We start from the raw sequence: 12,927 nt of genomic DNA on the forward strand, positions 1-12,927 counted from the left end.
ACATAGTTTAAACAAGAAATCTTACATTTGTTTGGTATTGTAACTTCATCTTAGGCCATCGATATACATTTCCTTATGTTATCAAATGTTTTTAAGAAACTTTATTTTTGTTTCGGAAAGGTAGTGACACTTTAATGGCGAACATAATATGTCAGCTTCCTTGAGATGTCGAGAATTTACAAGATTGAGGCCAATACATGTAGCTAAATAAGTGTAATTTGTATCACTTTAAATTTGTAATTTATGTTTTTATGGTATTATACATGTTTGTCTGTCCATTTGAATGAATTTCACAGTTTAATTCATCTAACCTTATGATTTTCAATAGATTACCTAAGAAAAAAACATCATGTCAAAATTTTCGACTAGTTACTGCATATCAGAGTCTAGAACCTTAAACTGGAAATGTGTAGTTAGGTAATTTACAAAAAATGTTTTCAGTTGCTACCTGTACTTGCTAAGCCTATGTTCAAGTCACTCTAAAACTGTTTTCCCCATATGGTATTTTTAGAAATAATTCACATGTAGACAGAAAATGTCATGAGAGAGTATTTTTAATGCGGGGTAAAATTGTGGACACACCCTTTGAAAGGGTGAAATGAAATAACAAAGAGCAATGTTTCGTTTTCATTTTTTTCCCCAAAGTGTTAATGCTTTGTAAAAGTAATAATTCAAAATAACATTGCCCGTTAAAATTTAAAATAAATTGCTCAGATATAAAGTATACGTTATACTTCAAAATTATTTTTTAATAAACAATGTAGAATGTTCAACAAAGAATGATTGACATGTTTGAGCAGGTAGTTTTAATAAAGATGAACACGAAGATTTCAGCCACTTGGGCCTTTTAAAAAATCACAAAAAGTAAAAGGAGTACAATTTTACACTGAAAAAACTACTAGTACTTTCAATGTGCAAAGTTTAAAGAAAATTGGATGTGGGCAGTTTCTCTGGAATTTTTGACAGTAGCTTTAACATCTGAACACCAATTTTGCAATAGTTTGTGTCTGATTATTGTTTCAAAGTTAAATATTTTTGATGTACGTATGTGTCTTCTGCTCCTAATTATAGTTGTACAGATTGATATTTTCCTCACCAGAACAAATTGAAAAAGATACACCTTGGCTTTTAAGAAAAGATCTTAAATGTTAAAGTTATATGTGCCGTAACTTTGCGAAAATTTTGGCATATTAATTTTTATTCATCAATTTAATTATTGAATAAGGTTTGATAAATTAAGCCGTGCAAATCATTCAAATGGCTTCAGATGCCTTATAAACGTTAGTTACAAAACAGAAATTATGTACTGTAAAATTGTTGTTTTTTTATGCCTTATGTATGTTTATATGGATTTTTTTGTGCAGAAATCACTTTAAAATTACTAATAACACTGTAAAATGTGAAATGAAATTGTAGACCACAATTTGGCATCATGGTCTGACCGTAGGCTCTCATTTCGCTTCACTATAGAACTGCTAAAAGTCATTTTCTGCCCTTATTTGTTAAGTTAAAACCAAAATATTGATAGTACTGTAAATTTTCAAAATGTTCGTAACTTTTGGTAATGAATAATATATTAAAAGCTTATTTTGATTCGTGAGTATGTAAATACGGAATGTAGTACTTTAAAAGAATCCCACCATCATGTGTGATTAACTCAGATTAGGTCGTTCAACGATAATTACCGGCCCCAAAGTGTAGAAATATAAATACTGACCGAAGATCTTATCATTGTTTACTTAAATCCTGGCTGAATGTACTACAGTTGTTAAATTTCGGTACTTCGCGAATCAAAAATTAAAGATACGGCACCGCCAAATGGAACGCGTTTAGATTTTACCATGATGGCGGCACCCATATGAAAGACACGCTTCGAATGTAAAAGCCAAGTTTTTTTTCGGCGTTAGCAATAAAATGAATATAAAAGTAATACCTAAATAGTTTAGCCATACATTGGAATAAATAATCCACGTAACATCATCGAATACAAAGAAAAACATTTCGATGACAAATGCATTTGGGTACAACTGGTAAGCATCTACAAATGGAACGCAGTGACAAAAACTGTAACTTATTTTCTGCTAGTTTTGTTAATGTATGAATAATCATCATGCATGTCATGAAAAGTTATTTTATGTTCATTGAATCGATGAATTAGTTTTTGGAGGGTTCATCGAAGTGTCATTTGTACAAATATTTTAGTTACTCTTTCCCACTCCAACATTATTTAATGAAATTTGATCCAGATATATCTTTACGATGTATTCCTAAATTTCATTTGTCATTTCATCAATTACACAAGGAAGGAGGTAGATTCGGGAATACTTCAAATTTGCATAGAAGACAAATTACACGTTATATTTATTTGTCCGCTTTATAACGATTTACGTAAAAAAATATAATAAAGGAATTATTGAAATCGACCATCTTCTTTTAAACTAGTTAAATTACTTAATATACACGTCAGTAGAGTCAGGAGTATGTGTTATAAAGGTTTTTAAATAACACAGACACGAGATAGCTCTGGAGTATGTTTGCAATCGAAATCTTGTTCTAGATTCAGAAATGAGAACACCAGAGAAACCTAGAGCAAACATTACAATGTCTTGGCGAAAATCATTCAGATAGGAGTCTGTACAAGCATAGGACAGTTTGTAAAACCATTTCAGGAAAGGTGAATTATCCATAGTTTTCGCATAATGTTACACACCTGGGACAGTCATATCTGGTTCTGTTTTCTTTGCGTTAGTTACATGTTGTCTCCTGTGTTCGTTTTCCGCTTTGGAGGAGAGCACATTGCCTTCGATTAAACGTATTTAATTGTAAAATTTTATAAACAAATAGATTGGGCGCAATTTTCCAACTTCTCCAAATTATATGAGGTATTCACCATATATTCTATAGTAATTATTGTAGGCCAAGCAAGTCTTATATAAACAAAAAATCTGTCTTACTGTGCTAATATACATAAATGTATCTAGAAGGACCCGCCCTCTGCACCATTTTTGACTATTACTATATGGTGGTTATATTTTCTTTACTTGTGATGACTTCACATGCTGTGTCTGTAGTACATGTATTGTTACATAACTTGCTTTCTTTTATACATTTCAATTTTACAACTGTTTGTAGCACCAATCCTTTCTATGTAGTATATGCGTCTCTAAATAAAGATGAGGTGCTCAAATAGGATTTATTGAGACACCATGTCTGTACGAATGTCAGTGGAGAGAAAAAACACTTTGGACGCTAATCACAAAGAACGTCATAAATGTTTGTCTCTGGAATGTTGTTGGTTGGACATGTTGTTTATGTCTTGGTGGGTCTCCTGTAGTCGGATACCATGTTTCCTAACTAATGGCATAAAGGACTGACCTACTGCTGATAGTCCTAGGAGACCACCAGCAAAAGCAATGGCATAGCTATACTTCTGAGTGAGTTGATACAGCGCACCTGCAAATATACCAATTTAACTATTTGTTCAACATATGTCTACAAAACACATGTTCATTATCAAATGTGATTTATGATGTTACTGAATATTGGTATGCATGTAATGAAGTGCAGCCATTTAAAGTGTCTCAAAAACATAATCACGGAAGCTACCGCTGCCATTTTATAAAACAATTCCACTATGTATCATTCTCTATCTTCAACTATCTTCAACTATGGATTACATGGATTACAGTCTTCTCCTCAAGAAATAGGGTCTGCTACAGACAATGTGACATTGAGAACACATTATTTACATCAAGCAAGGCTATATGAGCAATGATATCTAGAAAGCATGTGTGTTGCTACCTAGAAATGGCAAAGATACAACTGTGGACATTGCAGTCGAGCTTATCAAATAGCCTGTTAACGAGTGCTCAGGATCATATTCGGGGCAGATTTTCATCCCGATTTGTATTGGAAAACGCTTTTATTTTCGTGATCAATACAGAGTTTGATATGTGTTAGGCATGCCACCATATGCTTTTCGCATTAACAGCGTTGTTAATAAAGAATGTACTCATTATATTTTACCACAAGCTATAATAAATGGGGAAATATTTTATATATGAGCTGACCAGCGAGTGGCGGTCCCGCCATTGCAGCAGGTCCTTTTGCCATGGTGACGATTCCGAAAGCTAACGTTAGATTGTCCAGTCCGACGTATTCAAGGGTTATAAGTGGCTGAGTCGGACAGGAAAATCCTAGAAAGAGAAAAGAAAAATCTTGATACGACCATAGTAGTTTGATTTAATACAAGACACTCGTAGGTTCATGTATTGCGAAACAATTTACTTTAATCCCCCTACCTCGACATAACTCAGACCAGCAAAGGTGAAATAAACAAAATAAACCAACATTGGCTCTCCCTAAATTAACAATAGCAATTCAAAGAAACTATCCATTCCCAATACCAGGCCCGTCCCTCGAGCCCCCTAATTTAACAATAGCAATTCAAAGAAACTATCCATTCCCAATACCAGGCCCGTCCCTCGAGCCCCCTAATTTAACAATAGCAATTTAAAGGAACTATATCCATTCCCAATATCAGGCCCGTCCTCTTGCCCAAGGGGATTCAAAAGTACTATTTATACTACAAAGTTGTCCCTCACTCCGGAAGAATGTGTACTTGAATTTTGCCCATGAGAGATACATTATCCCGAAATCACTTGGATGGCGAAAGTAAGGTGGAATCAGTAATGTTTACGTGATAGTACTGAATAGACTTAAAATTATGATGCTTACCGATAAAGAAGCCATAGACGGCAATGAAGACTGCTAGTGTCTCAAATGATGTGCACAGCCAAAACAGAAAGCACGCTACGGCACACGCAAGAGCACCGAAATTACATACTAACAGAGGACTGAACATCGTAAACGAAGCTAGCAGTCCGCTTCCAAATCTGCCCGCCATATTCACAACACCTGTAAAGAAGGCAAACATGCAGTTAATAAAGCAGAGGACATCTCTATTATTATTGCCGGACAGTTTCCAAAGTCCAGCAAACCTTTATCAATTTTCCTTTCAAAAGCATCCTACACAACTAAGTGCCGTCACTAAGACGATAGCAGCCCCGTTACAACAAAATATGACACTCAAAGGTCCTAATCTGGTAGTGGAAATTTATGACATTTCTTATGCGTTATGCATGAGTGAGACTTCCGATCTTTGTCTAACAGGACACCTTGTGTAACTACGGATTTCACCTGCTGATTGGGGACATTGACGTGTCAATTTTGTTGAAAAGGGTCGTTTTTGTGACAGCACTTTTTGTAGTTGTGTAGGATGATTTAAAAAAAGGAAAACTATCGCGCTTTCCAACGGTAGTAACCCCCCTCCTCCACCCTCCCTTTTTTGAAAAGTTGCTAGAAATGTGATTTTAGCCGCTAAAGCTAGGTTGGGTAGAAGTTGTTTCGGGAAGCTTCCCATCCTTTACATATATAGTACAATGTAGAGTATGATTTTTTACCAATTGTTGATCTAGGCCCCTAAACACGTAAAAATGGTCTTAGAACACTCTGGACCCGGGCCCCTAAACACGTAAAAATGGTCGTAGAACACTCTGGACCCGGGCCCCTAAACACGTAAAAATGGTCTTAGAACACTCTGGACCCGGGCCCCTAAACACGTAAAAATGGTCTTAGAACACTCTGGACCCGGGCCCCTAAACACGTAAAAATGGTCTTAGAACACTCTGGTGGGTCCATAATTCTATAAACTGTCGGTGACTAATTCTCATACCCCTATGCGTTCTACAGGTCGCCGAACTAACAATGAGAGCCAGAAAGAGACTTGTATGGAGTCTAAAGTACAAGAACATCAGAAAGGATGATGTGCTAAATAGTATACATGTTTTCTCTCCTTTACTATATATACATACAATGTGTACATACAATGTAAACCTCGGTCCAATACGGATAAAGTTCAATGTGAATCTAGTGGTGACAACCCAGAGGCAGAAAACTTTGTCTGATATGACATTGGGAAGCAGAAACTCATTCACATCACTACAATATCAACGGGTTAACGGTACATGGTATTATCGGTTATTATTACATTGCACTGTTACATTATTAGATGTTATATTGTATAAAGTGGTCCAACTGAAACAACAAAAGTCTGGTATGTTTTGAAGTATATCACAGTGTAGAACATAAGCTCAGTAAGATTGCTGATATAAGTAACAAGATTATAGATTCCATACATTTTCTTATACCTCCATTTTGAATGGCCAGGATACAAAACTAATGATATCATTTAGTCAGACCAAACAACAAATTCAAACCAATTCATCCGATCGGTTTAACCATTGCATTTGACCGCATCTGTACAGCATGAGTTAGCAAAGTCAGCAAAGTCCTTAGTGCGTTTATAACTAACTTAAAAATAAATGTGCTATAGGGATGTCACTAGAGGTTTTCAAACAACTGTACAAGTCGCTCGCGGAACCTGTCCTAATCTGTTGTGCTAGAATTTGGGGTCATAACAAAATTAAATAGCTTTATCCAAACTTTTCAAAATCGAGCATGTAGATTTTTCCTTGGAACGGGTAAAAACGGCTCTAATATCGCTGCAAGATCACATTAATCTGAGAATTAGTTACAGTTTATATAATTATGGACCCACCATGCAGAGTGCCCATACACCATTATCAAACATTTTAGGAGTCTAGATCAAAAATTGGTAAAAATCTTATTCTACATAGCTATACACGTAAATGGTGGACAGCTCCCCGAGACAAAACTTCTAACCCACCTAACGCTAACAGCTAAAACAATCAAATGCCTAGCACGCCTTCACAAAAGCGATTACTACAGTTGGAAAGAGCGATTATTTGGCTTTTCAAAATATTTCACTACAACTACACAGAGTGCCGTAACTAAGACGATAGCAGCCCTGTTTCAACAAGAAAACACGCAATTCCCTGTAAATTCATTCTGGCACTTTCTCATATATTATGCATGTATTTTACATGTGACACCTTATTTAAGTATTAACTTGAATAGATTGTTTATGTTATGGAGCTATAACACAAAAATATGAGTGTACTCTCATCATAAACCGCTTCGCTCTCTTTTGTCTATGAAATCATTACGCCGTCATCTCAGCCATTCAAAAGTAACTTTACGAACGGCGACGCCATTTTTTTTCCTTTATGGGCTGATAAAGTAAATTTTTAAGCCAATGAAAATGCAAAAAATCAGTACATCAATACTCACCGAACAGGATGAAGAGTGTTGCGATGTCCTCGCCTCCTAGACCGACTTGTTCACAGTAATCCGGTATGAATGTCATCGGGATATGCTGTGCCATCTGGGCCGCGAATGCACCCGCAACAAGAAGCCAAAAGGCTACATCCTTCATAAATTCTTTACAAGAACATTTGCAGTGTCTTACTTCGTCAAAACTGGTTGTCGGACTATCATCAATATGATTATTAATTTGTTTGGAATTGACTGATGTACGGGAAGCGTACGTCTCTAATAGGTCTGCACTTCCCGTTAGGAATATGTCTTTCATATCAAACATATTTTGTTTACTTGTTTGTCTATGTATGTGTTGGTTTGGTGAAGGATATTTGACAGACTGAAGGGATGAATACGTGTGAAGGTGATTCGCCGTAACATCCTGTTTGTTTTGGATATGTGGAAGGCTATGGGTACTAGTATGGTCTGTATTCTCAATATAAACATATTTAGTTTGCGTTCTTCCGTTTTGCAATGGCCCATTTTTCATCCCATCGCTATGATTTCCATTCAAAGATAAAAACGACCGCAAAACCTCTTCGTTTGCGTTTGAAGAATCCCTTCGATTCTGGCTTGCTTCCGAACAATATCTTTGTCTCCTTACGGAAGGTGCAGGTCGCATCAAAACTCCCGAAATACAGATGTTTAATAGAATCCCTGCCCACAATAAAAGAACTCCTCTCCAGCCGTAGTAATCCATCAGGATCTTGGTTAGTGGCGACAAGACGATGACACCCATTCCACTTCCGGCCATAATTATGCCTTGCGCAATACCACGTTTCCTGTCAAAATACGTATTAACCAAAGTGGCTGACGGTAGATAGAAGAGCCCGCATCCAATTCCTAGAAGGTAAAAACTGTGATAAACACTATCAAAAATTATCCTTACCCTACGGTATCTTACTGAAGTCATTAGCAGAGGTCGTGTACTTGTAACTCTGGCCAAAAATGTAACATGATCTCATTTTGTTTTGTGTACAATCGCAGCGTCCATGTGAATTAACCAAATCAATAAGGATTGAACTTGATCTGTGCAACTCTTTTGAAATCATGTTTATCTTTTCAGTATTAAAGGTTAATGTTCATACTTAAACGGAAACGGCTTTTGATTTTTAACAAACCAAGCCAAGCGCGGCATGCTTCAGTGATATAGCACTATAAAAAGGGCAATAGTTCCACTATACAAGAAGACATAACATGAATTTACCGCAGTCTCCCAAAACACGCACCTCGCACAACATACACATACACGTTAATTAATCAAACAAACAAACAAACCAAGCAACGTTATGAGTACAGCTAAAGTGTTTAATTTTCTCTATGATGTTTTTAGATTTACTAGTACCTCTAATTCTCCCTATTGGACCCGGGCCCTTCTGCCTATTGAGGATCTGATTTTCAGTCCAATCGGTTGTAATTAACCTTGACAAAAGTATAATATCATTAACATGGTGTCAAAGCAATGCAGGCAAAAAACTACTTTGGTGAACGATGCTACCTTATGATACCAATTACTGATGTTCATATTACTGATCAAGTCAGCCAAGGGTATTCATGTTTCAGGGAGAGTATCGTACTGTATACTATTGGCTACCGAAGTTGACTACCGATGGAAATGTCACAAAATTACAAAACAGCACACAATTTCCTGAAAAGAAATAGTCAGTTCACAGACTATAAGTGTTACTTCAGATATTGTACTATGACGGTAAGGAGAAATTAACAGACGAACTATCTGGAAGGTGGAGTAATAACGAAACTTCAGTCTTTAAGTTGCCAAATATTCAGTCTATCATTTCTGCTTTCAGTCGAAATATCATTTTGTCGCATTAGAAGCAAATTTTTTTAAAAATATAGAAACAGAAAGATTATGTCTACGATTTATTATTATTCACATTCCATCTACGTACCTGTCAGGAGTCCGTGAGAGAAGAAGAAAGCGGTGATGGATTTGGCGACGAAACTACATATAAATCCTGCACTAGTTATACATGAACCGAGTACAACCACTGGACGAACTCCGAACACTCCGATTAACTTTCCGGTGAAAGGACCTGCAAATATTCGCAATTCATTTACAATGTAACATGATATTGTTCAATTAATCGGTAACATTTGTCTACGTGGTTTGGGAGGCTGCAGTATGTGTTTATGTTGTACCCCTTTGTAATAGTGGAACCTTTGCCTTGTCATAGTGCTATCTCACTGAACCATCCTGCCGAATTTACCGAACTGAGCACAACTCACCCTGCCACGTGATACTGACAACGGAAGAAAACCAGGAAGCTCATTCCCTTTTATGCTGAGCGCTAAACACTTTTACAAATTATGGCGTGTCTCGGTAGGGAGACCAAACAATAGAACCAAACACCGAGCCTCACAGATCTAGAGGCAAGCGCTCAACTCAAGACCTACTGTGTGACGGTGTAAAGGAAGACGTTAGGACTAAGATGAAAATCATTTAGGAAGATAGGAATATGGCCTTTAGATTTTGATAATGAACGTCGTTTCTGCTATTTCTCATTAATTATTTAATAAATTACAAAAGGGTCTTTCTCGTTATTGCATTTAATGTAGAAACTTTTTTCACCTTGGTCCCTAGTTGTATGTACTTTTTCGTGTGACGGATAAAACGTCCATTTTGAAGTGTTTTTTTTTTTTAAATTGTTTATCAATTCTATGTAAATTCCCCAATGGTATCGGAGGTTTATTGCAAAAGTAAATAAGGGAACAACAGAGACATTTTAACCTCCAATTTGACTGATACATACCTAGATAACCCCTCTCTTGCTGTACTTTTTATTATCTTAATAAAATCAATAAAATGTGTTCTTACCTAGGAAGCAGCTCATTCCGACCACAAGAGAACCAGGCAGAGCCGTAATTGCCGGATCCGCTCCGAAGTTGCTGAGGAGATCTGGGTACAGTAGGCCATATATTGATATAAGTCCATCCAAGCAGAACATGTTAAAAAAACTCGCTCCTACAATAACCCATCCGTAACCACCTTCCGCCGTTTTGACGTTATCTGAATCGTCAGATTCGGAACCCATGTCCGGACCCGTTTTCTCGTTAGGAGACAATTTTGGTTCCTGGCTTGGAAGTCCTAAGTCTCTGATGGTGGTATCAGCCATCCCCCAAACGGTATGGTCTATAAATAGGACGCAAGTTCATTAATATCTAACTCAATATTACACGTAATATGAGAAAATACAAGTGTATTTGGAATTTGCTCAGTGTCGCTATGACTTGTAGCAGATTTGAAAAGTCAATGTCATATAGGGCGAATGATAAGGAGCCTAGAGCATATATACACAGCACTGTATAGCGACCACGCACACCAGCGTGGCCGTAAGGATAATGACATATATAGTGGTCGACATATAAGAGTGACTAACCTATGGTCTTCCCAAAATACATACCGATAGCCTACTGTAAACAAGGATATTAGGTTTATGTTTCCCTTGCCGCTGTGTGAGTGTGTATGTGAAGGTGCGTGTGTGTGTGTGTGTGGATAGTTGGGACAGATTGCGAAATAATGTAACGTGTAACTAAATATCAAGGGGAACCTATAGCTACACATAAATTGAAATTTGAGAAAAATCCCTTCAGTACTTAATGATAAATAGCTATAACAAACTTGAATTGTCAAAATACAAAATCGACGTCTGTCCGTTCGCCAGCTTGTTCACTTCAAATGGTAAATCAATGAACAACATATGACCAAGGTATAAAAGTGTTATTAGTTATGCTAGTTAACAAGTTATAACTACTGTAAAAATGGTCGTCTTCTCATCTTCGCTAACAAAATTCTCTATCGTGTAAAATATCTTAATTAATTTTAAAGATAAAATTTAAAAGATATCCATATAAAACATTTACCTTATCAAACATCAATACAAATACACTTTTCAGTTAATCATAAAATGAACTTCCGATTCAACAATACTTTCACAAAGTTATTTCGTCGTTCAAATGAGTTGAGGCTTACAATTACGTCCTGCCTCTATATCAATGGCACACTGCCACAGCGCAACATATATTGTTTACGGTAACGACCTATATGCATAACATTTTAAAGTGAATAGTCGGGCAAAGAAAACCAGTCTAAATGCGTTCAATGGCCTTCCAAAAGTTCTCACATATTAATTCGACAGTCAAGTTCTGCTTACGTTTCCCAGTTCTGACCATTGAAATAACGAAAAGTTGAAAGCATTGAAAGCGAGGCTGCGTGGAAATGTAACCACGGACATAGTCAGCCGGGAGGACGTTTTAGGATTCATATACTTTAAATTAATTTCTTCGTACGCAGACAGATTTTGACGAGAGATTTTATTTTTCTATTTCATAAGAAATTATACTGGATACATTCACACCATTTTTACCGATTTTAGCCATCCTTGCCCGACTGTTCACTTTAAATATGTTTTATATGTCCACAACGTTTCCTAAACAAAAATATGTATGACTAAAAATGAAGTAACTACCATATAGGCGGTTATTTTCGCGGAACAAAATTTTCGTGATTTGATCTAAAAACGAGAAAATCATATGTTAGTGATTATAATTTTTTTATATGGATTTTAAAGGTCGATATCATTGAAACATTTCTCATTACATTTATTTCGCGGATCAAATTTTCTTGATCATAGCAATGACTTTATGTGCCGCGAAATCGAGAAAATATCATCCCCACGAAAATAACAGGCTATACGGTATGTTTACATTGAAGGTACATGACTCTGTTTTCCCGTCTGTCTTATGTAATGATAGCCAAATACTGCGCAGTAATATTAGGACGACTGTCGCAAACATTTGACGACCCGCGTTATGGAAATTATATTTTTTTGATAACAGAAGAACCCTCTGAATATGCCATGCACATCTCATGTCTCCTCTATTTCCGCCATTAGAAGTATCACTAATCATCGTAACGGTGACACCCTTATATCTCTACGGCCTAATAGTCCGAAGGCCCGTTAGTCCGAAGTCCCTTTAGTCCGAAGGCCCGTTAGTCCGAGGGTCCAATAGTCCTAAGGCCCAATAGTCCGAAGTCCCGATAGTCCGAAAACCAGTAGATATTGCAAGCTATACCGTTGTTATACTTCACGTTATTTTTGTAGTTTGGTATGTTTTCGATTGGGTTTGATGCATAAGTTTTCTGGCAATGCATTAAAGTAATTGATCAGCCAATTTATATGGACGACAAGTTGTCATTTTTATGTAGTATTGCATGATCAAACTTACATCAAAACTTTTTAAAAAGTCATAAAAAGAAAAAAAAATCTCAAAAGCATACATTCTATGAATTATCTTACAAATATACAAGTAAGATATCCAAATGTACAAATTATGCGCACTGTAATTTGATTGTATTATGATGTAAATAAATCATCAAATCTTACCGAAAAAATGACCTTTGTATATATACCTGTAAACGTCGCTATATTTATCAATTATGGAACCAATCTAAGGTTCCCAATTTCTATATCAAATAGGTTTTTTTTTTGGTAAATGCCAAAAGAATTATCTGATGTACATGTTCATTACACGGCAGGAAGAATAGTGGCTATATAATGTCACCCTGAAAAACTCAACGTTTGAGTAATGGCGTAACAGAAGGTATATTGACACACACAGTTCACTATCTGGTAATCCAAGAAATATCCGTAGTGACCGCTTTGAAGG

At 36.4% G+C, this 12,927-nt stretch overlaps 1 protein-coding gene across 2 annotated transcripts; it reads right to left on the minus strand.

The window, feature by feature from the left end:
• Window positions 1-235: 235 nt before the first annotated feature.
• LOC138317582 (monocarboxylate transporter 14-like) lies at window positions 236-11,046 on the minus strand. Of its 2 annotated transcripts, XM_069259354.1 has the most exons (7): window positions 10,662-11,046; window positions 10,076-10,390; window positions 9,150-9,293; window positions 7,213-8,082; window positions 4,738-4,917; window positions 4,071-4,196; window positions 236-3,453 (listed from the first exon to the last, which is right to left on the minus strand). In XM_069259354.1, exons 2-7 carry the CDS (start codon window positions 10,371-10,373, stop codon window positions 3,266-3,268), a joined length of 1,806 nt encoding a protein of 601 aa, XP_069115455.1. In that variant the 5' UTR covers window positions 10,374-10,390; window positions 10,662-11,046; the 3' UTR covers window positions 236-3,265. The 2 variants fall into 2 exon arrangements, with proteins under 2 accessions (XP_069115455.1, XP_069115456.1); XM_069259355.1 differs by lacking the exon at window positions 10,662-11,046 and having other exon boundaries at window positions 10,076-10,604.
• Window positions 11,047-12,927: the final 1,881 nt, after the last annotated feature.

Source organism: Argopecten irradians, chromosome 3, assembly GCF_041381155.1.
Source record: "Argopecten irradians isolate NY chromosome 3, Ai_NY, whole genome shotgun sequence".
Lineage (NCBI taxonomy): Eukaryota > Metazoa > Mollusca > Bivalvia > Pectinida > Pectinidae > Argopecten > Argopecten irradians.

What these genes read in the sequence shown, in the direction of transcription:
- LOC138317582 (XM_069259354.1), bottom strand. Translation starts at nt 10,373, where the DNA reads ATGGCTGATACCACCATCAGAGACTTAGGACTTCCAAGCCAGGAACCA. An exon ending in AACACTCTTCATCCTGTTCG is followed by an intron (nt 4,918 to 7,212) that starts GTGAGTATTGAT and finishes CCTTCTTTACAG; the next exon opens with GTGTTGTGAATATGGCGGGC. An exon ending in GGCGGGACCGCCACTCGCTG is followed by an intron (nt 3,454 to 4,070) that starts GTCAGCTCATAT and finishes GTATATTTGCAG; the next exon opens with GTGCGCTGTATCAACTCACT.